Genomic DNA, 18,084 nt, shown 5'->3' with positions numbered 1-18,084 from the left:
AACAGGGTCTCTGGCTTCGCAAGCTCACAATCTGGCTTAGCTCAAGAAACAGTAATTGAATAATACAATCTCTTTCTTGATTAGTGCTAGGAAGAAAATGAACAGGATGCTATGAGAACATACAACCCAGGAACTGCACCTGGTCTGAAGGCTTCCCACAAGAAGTAACTTCTGTTTGCTGAAAGCCAAAGGATGACCTGGTACTGACAGGTATAAGGCTGTGGTATTTTCTACCCTGCAACATCTGCGTCCTTCTCTCTTGTGGACTGGGCATCCTTCCACTCCTCCCACGGCCATTCTCCTACAGGTGCCCATGAGATGCTCAGAGGACAAGACCCACACACAGTCTGACCTTTTTCCAATCAATGCTAAACCTGCATCCGTTCTGAGGCTGCCACATCCTCTTGTTGATGCTTAAATCCTGACATCATGTTTATATTTTCCATTAGACTGGAAATATCATCCTAAAAAACAAGTGTGTAAGAAAATGCATGCAGTTAGGAAAGACTCTCCTATAGTGGCCCCAGGAGACGTGATGGAATCACTGCTCCCTTTCATGAGGGAATTGCCTTCTGAACACTGATCTGCTCCTGGACTTTGCTGGGTGTCTCTGTTACACTAGGTTTTCTATATTCTGTGTATTCTTTTAAGCATTTGTCAAATTCAGGGCAGCTTCTTGAGCCCTTATATATTCTCCCTAAGTCCACTTGATCCCTAAGTGGTCTCCCAGCTTCTTGTCTTATTCTTCTCAAACCCAGGTCTCACCCTGCAGACAAAGTGATCATTCTGAAATGCAAATACAATCAGAACCCTCTCTTTCTTTAAAACCTTCTATGGCTCCCTATGACCCACAGGACAACACCAAGGTCTGAAGCCTGCCTTTTAGGGTTCTACATAACACAGATCCTGCCAGTGTCTCTGAACTCACTTTCAGATTCCAGCAAAAACAGAAAGTCCTACTCAACCCCAAGTCCTCACCTCAAGGCTACTCTTCTGCCCCACCCCAACCCGTGCATCATAATACTGACTCTTTTATCCCTCAATAATAATACATTTCTCTTACTATGTGCCAGACTAACTCAGTGATTCTCAGAACAGCCCTTCATGACAGGCAGCATCACCCCCATTGTACAGATGAGAAAACCGAGGTAGAGAAGATAAGCTCCGTGCCCTGCCCAGGGAGATGCTCCCAGCCATCATGCTCCACCACCCCTGGCTGTCTGCAGCGTGCTCACCCTCCCCTGGCTGTCTGCAGCATGCTCACCCTCCCCTGGCTGTCTGCAGCGTGCTCACCCTCCCCTGGCTGTCTGCAGCGTGCTCACCCTCCCCTGGCTGTCTGCAGCATGCTCACCCTCCCCTGGCTGTCTGCAGCGTGCTCACCCTCCCCTGGCTGTCTGCAGCGTGCTCACCCTCCCCTGGTTATCTGCAGCGTGCTCACCCTCCCCTGGCTGTCTGCAGCGTGCTCACCCTCCCCTGTACGCCTCTATGCTGGGCCACGCTGATCACCCCTCTACCCCAGAGCTCAGCCAGTGTCTGCGGAGTGGGCGTTCCATCCAGGCCATTGAACGCAACAGGACCTAAGGCGCTGCCACAGCAACAGGTGTCTTTATGCCGTGGGCATAGCTCCCTTCTCTGCTGCTCTCTGCACGTTTCAAAGGTCCTTCTGCTCAGTTAAGACAGAAGCAAAGGCAGCGAGGGATTTTACCTTCTGTGTCACCTGTTAATGTCATAACATCTGCCCCAAAGCAGGACCGTATCCCTATTCTGTTTCTCCCTCCCTTCAAATATTTCCCATGATGGAGAGCTCAACCCTCCTCCTGAAGCCCTTTCAGCTTTCTGCCAGGTAAATGGGTGATAACAGCCACCTCAAGAACTGCTATCCCACTGAAAACATGGTAAGTGAAAGAAGCCAGTCACAAAAGACCACACACTGTGTGATTCCATGTATAGGAACGTCCAGAACAGAGAAGTCTGTAGAGACAGAAAGCACGTTAGCGGTTGCCTCGGGCTGGAAGGACATGGGGAATGTAGAAGGGTGAGAGGACGGGCTTTCTTTTTGGGAGGGTAAAAGGTTCTAAAATTGTGGTGATAGTTGTACATATCTGTGCATGTACTTAAAACCATCAAATCACAAGCTTTTCATGGGTGACTTGTAGCGCGTGTGAACTATAACCCAGTAAAGCTGGGGCACAGTGACATAAGGCTCGTTACACCAGTGGCAGGGACAGAAAGCCCAAAGAAACAAGGAGTGTCTGGGAGAGGCTGTGTCTGCAGAAGAGTGAGGCTGTAGAATTACAGCGAGCACCCCTTCTGAGGAGGAAAAGTAAAGTAAAGCCCAGACCCAGGAACCTGCTGCACCTGCCCTGAAGTCAGCAGGGCTCGGCTGGGGTCCCTCGGGCGGCGCTGACTGCTCCCCTCCTGGGGCACCACCCTCTGCCGCATGACGGCACACGAGGCTTGGCAACCCCGGAGACCATCCTCTCCTGTTCCTCCTGAGTCCTGGCTGCCCTATCAGACTGGGGGCTCCCTGAGCGTGGGGACCCGGTGCACTTTTGTGTCCTCCATCCTGGCTCCCTCTGTCTCCTCCTCCTCTGCTATCTGCCACCGTCCCCCATGGCATCCCACCCCCAACTCGCACACATGCACACACCACTTGGACCCATCCCTTCTGGCAACTTTCACTCTCTCACAGGGGACAGCCTGCTTCCAAAAACGATCACTGTGTTCCTGACCTTCACCTCTACAGCTAGTGCTGCCACCACCCCTGGGCTGGTCTTGCACAGCAGCTCACGTGTGCCCCTTCACCGCTGGTCCCTTAAGGGCCAGCGAACGCAGTGCTCTGAGCAACCCAGTGCCGGGGCAGCATGCAGTCGCCACGCTGGACACGGGCGTCACGCCTCACAGACTTGGGTGTGCCTCATCTTAAGGCAAAAGCCCACATAGAAATCTGGGCTTGTAAAGGAAACAAGTGTGGACAATGCTTGTAATGAGCCCAGCACTCCAAACGCACTCCATAAATGTAGCTCTTACTCACGCCACTGTTCCCAAAACTTTGTGTTAAAACCACTTCTCTGGTTCTCTGGTCTTCAGACCGCACAGAAAGATGAAGGAAAACACAACAACAACAAAAAACCCGCAAAAAACTAACTTTACCATGCTGTCTTTTAAGTAGAATGGGAAGGGAACAGAAACTGAAGCCTGGTATTGACTGGGATGAAATGGCTGTTCCCTGAGTTTTCATGTCACTGCACACACTGGCAGGCACGAGATAGGCTGCTGTCACTCCTTCTAGGAGAAATCAATCCCTTGACTCAGCAAACAAAAGAGCTGGACTCCTGATCCATCACTGCTACCTATTTTTTTAAGGAGGTCAACATTTTTTTGTTCCAAAGGAAGTTTTCACTGCCTCACACCCAGTAAATGGGACAGAATATTCCTGCTCAAAGATATGCCTCACAGCTCACACTAAGACCCAAAAACTTTCTCTGGAAAACCTCAGTGCCCAGAATCCCAGAGTGGCTCTTACTCAGAGCAGCAGACTCCTAAGACTGTCGCCTGTGCCGGTTCAGAGCTAAGTTCCCGAGTCAAACCTGTCTTTCTAGCTGTGATTCCAGGGGAAACCTCAAACCCTGCGGGGTTGAAGACACTTCCCCTTGACACCAGGGCCTCCCTCCCGACATCCTAGTCAGCCTCCTGCTTCTCTGACGAACCCACAGGAATGAATGGACAGGGCTTTGCAAACTTCTTTCTCTCAGCATCTCCCAGCTCCTCCTGAGTGAAGTCGAGGCGGCTGGGACTCTCATGTCACTGAGGAGGAAACCAGGACCCAGAAAGGGGGAGGTGGTAGAGCTGAGACCTCAAGCCAAGCCTTCCAGGGCCCATGCCATCGCCATGACGATCCATCTTGCCTCATTTATTCCATCTCTACTTGGTGTCTAAAACACACCTCGAGAGTAACATGTCCACAAGAGAAACCTGGGTCCTGCGTCCCCACGCCTGCTCCTCCCTGTGGCTTCCCAAACTAGGGAAGTGGCATGACCATTCACCCAGTGACTCGGATGACAATGTGCGAAGTCATCCTGGAAGGGGGGGAGGGGAACAGAAGGAAGGATAAGGGAAGGAGGGAGAGAAAGACAGGAGGGAGGGAGGAGAAAGGAAGGGAAAGGGAGGAAGCAAGAAAGGAAGAGAGGAGGGAGAGGGAAGAGGGACGGGGAGGGAGGGAGGAGACAGAAGGAATGGGGGAGGAGGGAAGAAAGGACAGATGGAGAACGGAAGGAGGGACGGACCAAGAAGAACGCTTCCACCCCACGAGATCATGGTGAAAAGCCTGTGGGTGCAATGTTTTTAGCCAGGGTAAATCAATACCCTAAAATAACATTTCCTGTCTTTGCTTATTTGTTTTATACAGCACTGCATAAAATATACAGCACTATATTGACTGCAGTTCACAGAGTCACAAAACCATGACCCTCTCTAAAACAGCCACTCCAGGAACAGGACCTTGGGCCACCCTGGAGACGTGTCAAGTTTTCCCAAAAGCAAAGAGAACTAGACACAGTCCCTGAGCCTAAGAAACCAGAATCTCATCTGGATGATAAGGCTCATATCCAAACAGTCATAATACGAAGCAGAGATTGACAAGGACCAAAAGAGCTGTATAGAGACAGAGCCGTGGTGATCCATGGAGTGAGGAGACATTGCCGCCAGGCACATGAACAGGACGTGCATCTGGGCAAGGCCTTCGAAGGGAACGTGGCTTTCGAAAGAGAATCATTGTGCGCTGGGCACACTCCCTGTGCCCGCAGTCCCTGGAGCCTGCCCAATGTGATTCCCATTCTGCAGATGCGGAAACTGGGGCGGGCAGGGTGGAAGGGGGGGCAAATAACTAGCCCAAGGTCATGCATGCAAGGAAAGTGGAAGCCACACTCTAATGGCGATCTAAATTCAGGTCTATTGTGAGAATCGAGTGGCCTGAACCACATGGTGTGAAATGCACGGGCCTCTCCCAGAAGCTTTCTCAGGCAGTGGCTTTCTCCACAACCCCGCTCCCTACCACCTCTTCCCTGTGACCTGCATCCTGTCTGTCTCCCCTTCAAGAGTGGCAGCCCCTTGATGAGGGAGAGTTCCTGTGTTGACGATTGCAATCACTGTGCGTGAGTACCTAGGGAGTGCTTGTATCCCCCGTGCACCCACGCACCCACTCCTCTTCCTGCCACCTCATTTCCTCAGCGTCTACTACATGCCAGGCCCCGAGGTGGCTCTAGGACTGTGACAAGCATCACAGAGCTCCCCCAGGGGGGTGAAGTGGACGGAGGGTGAACAAAAACAGCGTCTACCCAGGGCACAGTGAGGGGTGGTGGAGCAAGGTCAGAACCACAGAGTGGGGGAGGGTGGAGTCAGAAAAGCTTCCCTGCGGAGGACGAGGTCAGCCTGAGCTCTGTCTTGGGGAGCAGAAGGGTAGGTGGGAGGGTGGGAAGGGCTTTCCAGGAGGAGGGAACAGAATATGCAAAGGCCTGGAGCATAGGAACTGGAAGTCTTTGAGAATGACTGGAGCCCAGGATGAGGGCAAAGGAGGGGATCCAACAAAAGAGGCCATTTGGGCCCAGATCTGAGAAGGCCGTGGGTGGGTTCCAGGAGAGGAAGTGTGGCCTCCATCAAGGGGTCAGGAAAACCCACGCACAGCTTGACGCCCGGGAAAGAGGTGAGGAAGTCTGTGCAGCTGTAGCTCTCAGGGTGGGACCTAAGGCAGGAGCCCGAAGGCAGACGGGAGGCCTGCGACGACCCAGGCTTCAGAAAGATAAAGAGAGGAGGAAGGGCAGATGGGAGGGCCCGGAAAGACGCGCAGAAAGACAGAGAAAAAGTCTGCAGGGAAGGAGAAAAAGTCTGCAGGGAAGAGGCCGACGGAGGACAGGGCGCGTGCGGAGATGCTGCCGGGCTGCGGCTGGCGGCTGGCGGGCGGGGCCGCACTCGCCCGGAGCCCGGACTCACCGCGGAGCCAGCGTGCGCCGGCGTGCGTGTCCTTGAGGCGGATGAGGCGGCGGTGCGCGTAGCTGCGGCCCACGTACCACAGCATCCAGAGCAGCTGCAGCAGCATGAGCGCCACGAGGAAGCACAGCAGGTCGCTCTTGCCCACGCCCAGGGCGTGCACGGCCCAGGCCAGCAGGAGCAGCAGCCCCGCCGTGAACACGATCAGCCCGTACTGGCTGCTCAGCGCCTCGGCCAGCTTCTGCGGGACGCTGGCGCGGGAGGAGGCGCGCCGCGGGGCCGGGGACTCTGGGGACGCCAGGGCCCGGCACTGGGGCGGTGGGTAGACCGCAGGCCCCGACGACGCCCTATCCGAGGCGCCGGCAGCTGCCCGGTGCACGGCGGGTGCGCCTCGGCCATCGGGCATCTTGGAGAGACCCCCTGGCCGGCTTCTGTCCTTGCCCCGACGCCCTCGCCGCTCCGCCCGCCTCTCCTGTGCACCCCCGACGCCTGCCCTCCCCGCTTCTGCCCCTTCGCCCTCCGTCGAGCTGCCCACCCCGCCCCCTCACGCGCTCCCCGACGCCCACTGCCCTCCTCCCCTGTCACCGCAACGCCCGCGGCAGCCCCTGCCCACTCCGCGCCGCGCACGGGCAGCTCCCGCCTCCTGAACCCCCGGACACCAGCCAGCCCCTGCCCCGGCGCCCGGAAACGCTAGACAGCGAGACGTGCCACCCGCCGGCTCCCGGGGTGCAGGGCGGGGACAGACAGGGTCTCGCAGAGCCGGCCCGAGGGGCTGGGCCCGGGGCGTGGCTGCGGCCGAGCAGGGGGCGTGCGCTGCTCCGGACCGTCCCCAGCGGTCCAGGCCTGGGGGAGCCGGTGTGTGTCGGTGCGCGCGCGTGCGTCCGTCTGTCCTCGCCCCTGGGTATTTCTATGGTATGTGCGGGCTGTCTGTCTGTCCGAGGTGTGTTAAGGGTGGGGGGGGCACCTGCCCCTGGGATGGGGGCGGGGCGGTATTTTTGTGGGTCTGTCTGTGTGTCTGTCCGCCTGGTGTGCCCGTGCGTCGGCTCATCCCGGATGAGGCTGTCTGAGGCTCTTCCCGAGAGGACGGATCATCCCTCGTCCTCCCCCGAGGACGGAGGGGAACTGGGGCTGTGGGAGGGGATGTGGCCCGGCGCCCGCCCGGCTCCCCTTCCAGGGCCCCCGAGTCTGAGTCTGCCGGGGCGCCGCTAGGAGGAGGGCTGGGAGGTCGGCGCAGGAGAGCGCGCAGGGCGGGCTGCTTCGAGCGCGGGGCTGACTGCGCCCAGGTGAGGATTCGGATCCCGCGCCCTCCAGCCACCGAAAGACTAGAACAAATCGCGTCCTAAGGCGGGGCTGGGCTGGGGGAGGAGCGCGGCACGGGGAGGACACCCCGCCGTCTTGGTTCAGCTCTGCGGCTGCTATCGTGAAATGCATCATCTTGGAGCAAATGGGCCCACGTTGTCGTTTGGCTCTTTGCCCAGCAAGTTGCAGTAGCCCGTCCTGAGTGAAAAAGGAGGGGTGGGGGAGCCCTTGACCCGGAAGGAGTCGACCTGGGGACCCTGCCTTGCCTTCATTCAATTCATCCATTCGTTCCATCAGCACATACTTACCCCACGTGAGCCATTTGCCAAGCTCTGCTGCAGGCGCTGGGGATTCAGCTGTGAAAGACTCCGCCTCTGTGGAGCTGACATTCAGGTGGAGACAAATATTTCGGGAGTCCTCCCCGGGAAGCTGGACAGCACGGACCGTGGGACTTCGTCCTTGCCTACTAGGAGGTCATGGCCCAGGGGAAGACAGAGAAACCAGCCGCCGTGAGCAGAGCTGCGGGAAGCGCAGGGCTGAGGAAGGCTGACGAGGGGCGGCACCTGCACGGTCTTCATTCCTGGGAGTAGCAGCTGGAATGGGGCAGGCATGGCAGAGGGTGACCCTGGGAGAGGAGCCAGCACGTGCAAAGCAAGGAGCGTGAGACACAGGTTGTAATCAGGGAATACGTCCACCTGCAGGACTGGAGCTTGCTGTGTGCTCTTCAGCCACATGTCCCCAGAGCCAAGCCAGAGTGGACACTCAGTATGTAAACCAGTGAGTTAATGAGTGCGCTAACGAACGGGTGTGTGAGTGATCAAGGGAGGCCTGAGTGTCCTCATCAGATCCATGAGGGTGTAGGACAGACACAGTGTCGCATCTTCCCAGCCGTGCTTTATCCCTTTACCTTGCTTTTCATTTCCTTCTTGGCACATTACCTGCAGTGTGTAGACGTTGCTCTCTCTCTGTAACAAGAGCTCTGTGAGACGAACTTTGTCGTGTCCACTGTAGTATCTCCAGCATGTTCAACAGCAGCGCCCAGTACATAGCAGGTGTTCAATAAATATGTGTTCCCTGGCTGGCTGGCTGGATGGATGGATGGCTAAGGTGAGAAGGCTCTTTTCATCCTTTCTATTTACTCCATGTTCCCCTGTGGCCTTGTCCCCCTCTCCATCACCCCTATTTCTCACACATCACGGGAACTGTCTACAAAAATTTTTAACTGTTTTTCCAATTCTGAGCTCCCTAAAGGCAGAACTATGTCTGGCTTATTCTGCTCTCTAGCACTCAGCATGTGCTCTTTTTCAATACATCGAGAAATTTATACTGAGCATCACCCATGTGCCAGGTACTGTGCCAGGCCTGGGGACAGCAAGATGAAACCCACATTTTGTACCAAGTGCCACAGGAACCTGGGAAAGAGAGAGCCTGGTGCCTGGCAAGGGCCCCATGAATGTCCCAGGCCCCCATAAAACCACCACTGTTTTTATTTCACTTTGCAATTTCACAACTCACATTTCCATCCATTATCTCTTTTTCATCAATCAGCTCCATTCAACATGGATTTTCAGAGAAAGGCAATATCAAGTGATGGTTAGGTGAGTGAGTTGTAGTCAGGTTGCGGGATTTGAATCAGGCTCCATCACTAACGCTGTGTGACCATGGACACGTTACTAAACCTTTCTGTGCCTCAGCCTCCTCATCTATCAAATAAAGCTCTTAAAAATAATCATTCTTACGAGATTCTATGAGAACAAAGTGAATTGATACATACGAAGCAGTTTTTGGAAAGTGCCTGCCAAATACAATGTCCCTAAGATACTGCTACTCGGGCTGGCCCGTGGCTCACTTAGGAGAGTGTGGTGCTGATAACACCAAGGCCATGGGTTCGGATCCCTATATAGGGATGGCCGGTTAGCTCACCTGGGAGAGCGTGGTGCTGACAACACCAAGTCAAGGGTTAAGATCCCCTTACTGGTCATCTTTTAAAAAATTTAAAAAGATACTGCTATTCCCTGAGCTCCTGCTGTGTGAGGCAGTGAGTTCCATCATACGTGTGCTCCCCTTCCAACCTGTCATTACTGGGAAACTGCTGCCCAGCCAGAGGTTCTAAGTCCCAGTGCCCCTTGCATCTGGGTGGGGCCAGGTGGAGTGGAGTGGTCAGTGGAGTATGGGAGCACCCCAGGCCCAGGCCATGAAAACCTCCCACGTCACTCTCCGTCTTCTCTCCTCCCCCTAGCAGCTGGACTTTGACACCATTACCCAGAACACCCTTGGAGCCTTATGCTGAAGATGGCACAGCATGTCAGCCCAAGTCCCCCCAGTGACAGGTGAAGCAGGTTCTCCCTGTTCAAGCTGGACCTTACATGAGTGGGAAATAAACTTGCATTGTGCTAAGCCACTGGGGGTTTGAAATTTGTGTTATAGCAGCTAGCATTACCTTAACTCATTCAGTACAAAGATAAATAATCCTCAATCCTTGTCTGAAAATCAGGTGGGACTGTCCCTGGGCTACCTTGATTACATTCAATAAGCAATGAAATGCGTCTGGACACAACAGAGACTAAAGTCTATCCCCTTTATTCTCTTCTCAGGACAGTGCTGAAACCCATTGAGAGATTTACCCACACTGCTCTCTGCCTCCCGCTGATATTTTTCAAAGGCCTGAGCTGCACAGGACCCCCAACTTCTTATGACAGATACGGAGGGCAGATACAGAGGGGACACAAGCAATGCTCTGATGGCCTCCTGGCCATCTGCTTTCACCTCGTCTGGAGTGTGTCCCTCTGCCCACAGCCCACCGTGAGAACTAGCCACACGGCTCACTCAGTGTAAGGGGCTGCAAATGCCCTGACCAGGCAGCTGCTTCCCAGTGACAGTTCAGTGCCACGTGGATGATGATGGGAGACATGCTGTCCCCTGACATGGGCTCCCTGATTCCAGTGAGGACGGTGGGAGTACAGAGGGCCCAAGGGCAACTGGCACACTTGACCACCAGAGGTGACACAGGGACAGTTACCCTGATGGGCAACAGGACCCAAATGGCAATGAGAAGATTTTGCCTCCAGTTGCCTTTGGTGATGGCTCTATAACCCCAGTATTTTTAAGAATAAAAGAGTCGGGCAGTTTATTAGTTTCTTAAGATGGGTGTAACAAAGCACCACCCATTCGGATGGCCTAAAACAACAGGAATTTATTCTCTCACAGTTCTGGAGGCCAGAAGTCCAAAATTGAGATGTCAGTAGGGCCGTGCTCCCTCTGAAGGCTTTAGGGGAGGATCCTTCCTGCCTCTTCCAGCTTCTGATGGTCCTTAGCATTCCTTGGCTTGCAGAAGCAACACTGCAATCTCCGTCTCTGTTGTCACATGGCCATCTTCCCCTTTGTCTGTGTCTGTCTCTTTTGCTCCTATCATCAGGGCACCAGTCATATGGGATTAAGGGCCTCCCTACTTCAGTATGACCCCATTTAGCTTACATGTTAATTCCATCTGCAAAGATCCTATTTCCAAATAAGTTCACATTCAGAGGTACCAGGGGTTAGGACTTTAACTTATCTTCCGGTGAGATAAATTTCAACCCACCACAGGCAACCTATTCATTGCAGCTTTATTCACAGTAGTCAAGATATGGAATCAACCTAAGCACCTATCAATGGGTAAATGAATAAAGAAAATATGGTATGCAGTATACACAAAACAGAATTCTCAGCCTTAAATAAAAGAAGGAAATTCTGTCATTTGTGACAAAATGAATAAACCTGGAGGACATTATGTTAAGTGAAATAAGCCAGGCACAGAAAGACAAATACTGCATGATCTCAATTATGTGTGGGATCTCAAAAAGTTGAACACATAGAAGCAGAGAGTAGAATGATAGTTACCAGGTTCTGGGGGTTGGCGATGCTAAGAGGTATTGGTCAAAGATAACAAAATTTCAGTTAGGATGAGTAAGTTCCACAGAACTACTGCATGATACGGTGAGAATAGTTAACAGTGAATGGTATTCTTGAAAATTGCTGCAAGAGTAGATTTTAAGTGTTCTCATCACAAAAACATGGTTAAGGAGCCCACCGCTGCTGGGCCTGGCCACAGCCTGCCGCGGAGCCTACGAGAGTCAGCGCCATGGCAGAGCAGACCTACTCGCGGGAGGGAGAAGAATTCAACTGACCAAGGAGATCCTAAGATGGCGATGGCTGCGGTGATTGGCGCTGAGTAGCTGAGGTGGAAAAGATGGCCACTGGGCCTTAGGCAGCCGGGAAACTTGTGGACCTTCCTCTTGCCGTCTCTTAAGGGAGGACCGCTGCTGGTGGCCAGTTGTGGGGGCTGACCGCCACTTTGTCCTTGGCAGGAGAGGCTGCCTCGTTTACAGGCAACAGCTTTGAAGTGTGGAGCAGGAAAAGAACTGTTTCTTAGCTGCAGCAGCCAGCTGCCCTATTCAGGATTCGAGGTTTCAGGCCGGCATAAAAGAAGATTCCTGGGAGCGTCCGAGCCACGCCACAAGACCGAGTGAGCAGCCCGGGGCGGTGGCAGCCGAGGACGGGGACGGCGACAACGCGGAGGCAGAGAGGGAGCCGCCCGGCCCGGCCCAGCCCCGTGAGTGACCCCCAGCCCAGCCCTGCTTGGGGGGCGGCCGCCCGCCCGGCTTCCGCCTGCCCCACCGGGCCACTCACCGGCCCCAGGGCTGCCTCCATTTTCTCAGGTAGTGGCGGCTCCGGCCCGGCTTGGCCAGGCCTGTCCTCCTCGCCTGGCTTGGCTCCTCACTCAGCCTTCCCACTTGCTTGCCCCAGCGCAGGGCTTCCCAGGGCCTGTGGGCCGGCCTCCCCTCCCACTCCCTCCGTGGTTCTCTGGCGGGGCTGGTGGTGTGGGGCGTCCCCGGCCAGTGTCAGGAGGGCAAGGAATTACGTGCTGGGCCGACTGTCACTCCATCACACCCTGGGCTCCGGCCCCGGTAAACCTCCTGTTACCAGGAGGCAGATACCATCTCTGCGGCCACCAGTTCGGAAAACACCTAACCAATTTCTGGTTGGGAATAGTGTGGTAGGAGAGTTCCCAAGTCTGCTTGAACCTGCCGGAGAGCTGTCTGCAGGCGGGCACTGGACTCGTCCAGGCCGGGGGGATACAAAGGTGAACCGTGTGCTGCAGGATCCTCCCCCGCGGAGCTCACGCTCTGGTGTGGGAGATAAGACAAGTACACAAATAACCGCAATACCAGGAGGAAGATGATAAGTCCTGAGAAAGATCTACACAGTGCTACAAAGGCACCCAGAGCGACCAGTCGTCTGTGCCTAGCAGAAACCTGGTAGACTTCCTCGGCGAGGCGGTGCCAAGCAGGGTCTTGAAGGCCCAGCTGATAGACGAGGGTTGCAGAAGACATGTCCCACCCCAGCCCAGTGTGCACAGAGCGGGGAGACGTCTGGCTAGGGAGGCGGAGACTCGGCAGAAAACACACACCCTGCCAGGGCCGCCACTGTGAGATCCAGCAACCCAGCCTAGTGCGCACAGAGTGGGGAGACATCTGGCTAGGGAGGTGGAGACTCGACAGAAACCACACATGCTGTGGGGCTGCCACTGCATGATCCAGCAGCCCGGGCCAGAGTGCACAGAACAGGAAGTCCTGCACGGGAAGTGGAAGCTCAGCAGAGACCACACGCCCTGCAGTATGCCCTGTGATCCAGCAGCCCAGCAGAGTCCAAGCTGACCAGAGAGGTGGCTGCCCGGAGATGCCCAAGACCCGAGGCAACCACACACACAAGGCACTAGAGGCCAACTGAGCAATCACGGAGGTAGCCATACCAAATTGGCAATCACAGCAACATCTTAGTTAGTCAATAGTCTCAAACCGGTGGACTGTGAAACCCCCTGCCACAATGAATAAACATCAAAAAAAAGATACAAGAAATACAAAAAATCAAGAAAGTACACCACCAAAAGTTAATAAATCTCAAACTCTAGATCTGATAGAACAAGAAGCCCTTGAAATGACTGACAAGGAATTTCGAGTGATAATTCTAAGGAAACTGAATGAGATACAAGAAAACTCAGCTAGACATCATGATGAAATGAGGAAAAGTATACAGGACCTGAAAGAGGAAATGTACAAGGAAATCAATGTCCTGAAAAAAAAATGTAGCAGAACTTGCCGAACTGAAGAAGTTATTCTGCAAAATAAAAAACACAACGGAGAGTTTAACCAGTAGGCTTGTCGAAGATGAAGAGAGAACTTCTGAACTTGAAGATGGGCTGTTTGAAATAACACAAGCAGACAAAAAAAAAAAAGAAAAAAGAAAAAAGAATCAAAGACATTGAAGAAAATCTGAGAGAGATATCAGACAACCTTAAGAGCTCAAATATCCGAGTCATGGGTATTCCAGAAGGGGAGGAAAATGGAGATTGCATTGAAAACATATTCAACAAAATAGTGGCAGAAAACTTCCCAGGTATAGGAAAAATCACAGATCTTCAGATCCAGGAAGCTCAACGATCTCCAACGTATTCAACCGAAAAAGGCCTTCTCCAAGACATGTTATAGTCAAATTGGCAAAATTCAGAGACAAAGAGAGAATCTTAAAAGCTGCAAGAGAGAAACGTCAAATCACCTATAAGGGAGCCCCAATCAGGCAAACATCGGACTTTTCATCACAAACCCTAAAAGCTAGAAAAGAATGGGATGATATATTCAAAATACTAAAAGACAAAGATTGTCAACCAAGAATACTCTACCGTGCAAGGCTATCCTTCCGAAATGAAGAGCAAATAGTATATTTCTGAGACAAACAAAAACTGCGGGAGTTCACTACCACACGACCACCAATGCAAGAAATCCTCAAGGGAGTACTGGGATTGGTTCCTGAAAAATAACTACCACTGCCATAAAAAATCAAGAAAAATCAAAACCCACTAGTATAATAAAAATGGCATTCATGAAGAGAAAACAAACAGACAAAAACGCTATCTACAACCTAAGGAACCAACAAACACAGAAACCAAACAGTAAATCAGAAAGCAAGGAACAAAAGACACCTAAGACAACCAAACAACCAATAAAATGCTAGGAATAAATCAACATCTTTCAATAACAACTCTTAATTTAAAAGGCTTAAATTCCCCAATCAAAAGACACAGACTGGCTGACTGGATCAAAAAGGAGGACCCAACTATATGCTGCCTACAAGAGACCCACCTCACCCATAAAGATTCACACAGACTAAGAGTGAAAGGATGGAAAAAGATTTACCATGCAAACAGAAAAGAAAAACGAGGGCCGGCCCGTGGCTCACTCGGGAGAGTGTGGTGCTGAGAACACCAAGGCCCCGGGTTCGGATCCCATATACGGATGGCCGGTTCGCTCACTGGCTGAGCGTGGTGCTCACAACACCAAGTCAAGGGTTAAGATCCCCTTACCGGTCATCTTTAAAAAAAAAAAAAAAGAAAGAAAAGAAAAACGAGCTGGAGTAGCTATTCTTATATCTGACAAAGTAGACGTTAAACTAAAAACCATAAAAAGAGACAATGAGGGATACTATATAATGATAAAAGGACTGATCCATCAAGAAGACATAACAATCATAAATATATATGCACCCAATGTTGGAGCAGCCAGATTTATAAAACAAACTCTATTAGACCTAAAGAAGGAAATAGACACTAATACCATAATAGCAGGGGACCTGAACACCCCACTGTCAATATTAGACAGATCATCTAGGCAAAGAATCAGTAGAGGAACACAAGATCTAAACAATATTCTAGACCAATTGGAATTGGCAGATATCTACAGAACATTCCATCCATCCAACAACCTCAGAATATTCATTCTTCTCATCAGCACATGGATCATTCTCCAGGATAGATCATATATTAGGTCACAAATCAGGTCTCAATAAATTCAAAAAAATTGGAATTATCCCATGTATCTTCTCAGACCACAATGGATTAAAACTAGAAATTAATAACAAACGAAACTCTGGGAACTATACAAACACATGGAAATTAAACAGCATTCTACTTAATGACATATGGGTCCAAGAAGAAATCAAGCAGGAAATCAAAAGCTTTATTGAAACTAATGAAAATAATGATACATCATACCAAAACCTGTGGGATACTGCAAAAGCAGTATTAAGGGGGAAATTTATTGCATTAAATGCTCACCTCAGAAGAATGGAAAGATGGCAACTGAACAACCTAACACTTCACCTTAAAGAACTAGAAAAACAAGAACAATCCAAACCTAAAGTTAGCAGACGGAAAGAAATCATTAAGATCAGAGCAGAACTGAATGAAATTGAAACCCAAAAAACAATACAAAAGATCAATGAATCAAAAAGTTGGTTTTTTGAAAAGATAAATAAAATTGACAAACCATTAGCATGGCTAACAAAAAAAGAAGAGAGATATAAAAAGAAGAGAGAAGACTCAAATAACAAAAATTAGAAATGAAAAGGGCAATATTACAACTGATTCATCTGAAATACAAGGAATCATTCGAGACTACTATAAACAACTATACGCCAACAAATTTGAAAATCTGGAGGAAATGGATAAATTTCTGGACACACACAAGCTCCCAAAACTGAACCATGAAGATGTAGAAAATTTGAACAGACCAATAACAATAAAGGAGATTGAAGCTGTTATCAGAAGGCTCCCAACAAAGAAAAGCCCGGGACCAGATGGATTCACAGCAGAATTTTACCAAACATTCAAAGAGGAATTGACACTGATTCTTTACAAACTATTCCAAAAGATTGAAACAGACGCAAATCTCCCAAACTCATTCTATGAAGCAAACATCATCCTGATACCAAAACCAGGTAAAGATATAACCAAAAAAGAAAACTACAGGCCAATATCCTTGATGAATATAGATGCAAAAATCCTCACTAAAATACTAGCAAACAGAATACAGCAACAGATACATAAAATTATTCACCACGATCAAGTGGGATTTATCCCAGGGATGTAAGGTTGGTTCAACATACGCTAATCAATAAATGGGATACACCATATTAATAAACTCAAACACAAGGACCACATGATCATCTCTATAGATGCTGAAAAAGCATTTGATAAAATTCAGCACTCATTCATGACAAAGACCCTCTATAAGTTAGGTATAGAGGGAAAGTATCTCAACATAATTAAAACCATATATGACAAACCCACTGCCAATATCATCCTGAATGGGGAAAAGCTGAAAGCTTTTCCTTTAAGAACAGGAACTAGACAAGGATGCCCACTCTCACCACTCCTATTCAACATAGTGTTGGAAGTACTAGCCAGAGCAATCAGAGAAGAGAAGGAAATAAAGGGCATCCAGATTGGAAAAGATGAAGTCAAACTGTCCCTGTTTGCAGATGACATGATCCTATATATCGAACAGCCTAAAACCTCTACAAAAAAACTCTTGGAATTGATAAATGATTTCAGCACAGTAGCAGGATACAAAATCAACACACAAAAATCAGTAGCATTTCTTTTCTCCAATAGTGAACATGCAGAACGAGAAATTAAGAAAGCCTACCCACTTACAATAGCCACCAAAAAAATAAAATACTTAGGAATTGAGTTAACCAAGGAGGTGAAAAATCTCTATAATGAGAACTACAAACCACTGCTGAGAGAAATTAGAGAGGATACAAGAAGATGGAAAGATATCCCATGCTCTTGGATTGGAAGAATCAACATAGTGAAAATGTCCATACTACCCAAAGTGATATACAAATTCAATGCAATCCCCATCAAAATTCCAAAGACATTTTTCTCAGAAATGGAAAAAAACTATCCAGACATTTATATGGAACAATAAAAGACCACACATAGCCAAAGCAATGCTGAGCAAAAAAAATAAAGCTGGAGGCATAACACTACCCAACTTTAAGCTATACTACAAAGCTATAATAACCAAAACAGTATGGTACTGGCATAAAAACAGACACACTGATCAATGGAATAGAATAGAGAATCCAGAAATCAACCCACACACTTACTGCCATCTGATCTTTGACAAAGGCACCAAGCCCATTCACTGGGGAAGGGACTGCCTCTTCAGCAAATGGTGCTGGGATAACTGGATATCCATATGCAGGAGAATGAAACTAGACCCATACCTCTCACCATATACTAAAATCAACTCAAAATGGATTAAGGATTTAAATATACACCCTGAAACAATAAAACTTCTTAAAGAAAACATAGGAGAAACACTTCAGGAAATAGGACTGGACACAGACTTCATGAATACGACCCCAAAAGTATGGGCAACCAAAGGAAAAATAAACAAATGGGATTGTATCAAACTAAGAAGCTTCTGCACAGCAAAAGAAACAATTAACAGAGTTAAAAGACAACCAACAGACTGGGAGAAAATATTTGCAAAATATACATCTGACAACGGATTAATATCCAGAATATATAAGGAACTCAAACAACTTTACAAGAAAAAAACAAGCAACCCAATTAAAAAATGGGCAAAAGAGCTAAGTAGGCATTTCTCTAAGGAAGATATCCAAATGGCCAACACACATATGAAAAAATGCTCAACATCACTCAGCATCCGGGAAATGCAAATCAAAACCACATTGAGATACCATCTAACCCCAGTTAGGTTGGCTAAAATCTAAAAGACCCTGAACGATAAATGCTGGCGAGGTTGCGGAGAAAAAGGAACTCTCATACATTGTTGGTGGGACTGCAAAATGGTGCAGCCTCTATGGAAAATGGTATGGAGGTTCCTTAAACAATTGCAGATAGATCTGCCATATGACCCAGCTATCCCACTGCTGGGAATATACCCAGAGGAA

At 49.9% G+C, this 18,084-nt stretch overlaps 1 protein-coding gene across 1 annotated transcript in view; it reads right to left on the bottom strand.

Annotated features, from left to right (window-relative positions):
- OTOP1 (otopetrin 1) overlaps nucleotides 1-6,391 on the bottom strand; it is a 31,566-nt gene extending 25,175 nt beyond the window's left edge. The window contains exon 1 of the mRNA XM_063107292.1: nucleotides 5,989-6,391. Within this exon, the coding sequence (XP_062963362.1) occupies nucleotides 5,989-6,391 (403 nt within the window). The remainder of the gene's footprint in view (nucleotides 1-5,988) is intronic.
- Nucleotides 6,392-18,084: the final 11,693 nt, after the last annotated feature.

The sequence above is a fragment of the Cynocephalus volans genome, chromosome 9 (genome assembly GCF_027409185.1).
Source record: "Cynocephalus volans isolate mCynVol1 chromosome 9, mCynVol1.pri, whole genome shotgun sequence".
Lineage (NCBI taxonomy): Eukaryota > Metazoa > Chordata > Mammalia > Dermoptera > Cynocephalidae > Cynocephalus > Cynocephalus volans.
The sequence above is the reverse complement of the archived record's forward strand: the minus strand, read 5'-3'. Positions and strand labels throughout refer to the sequence as shown.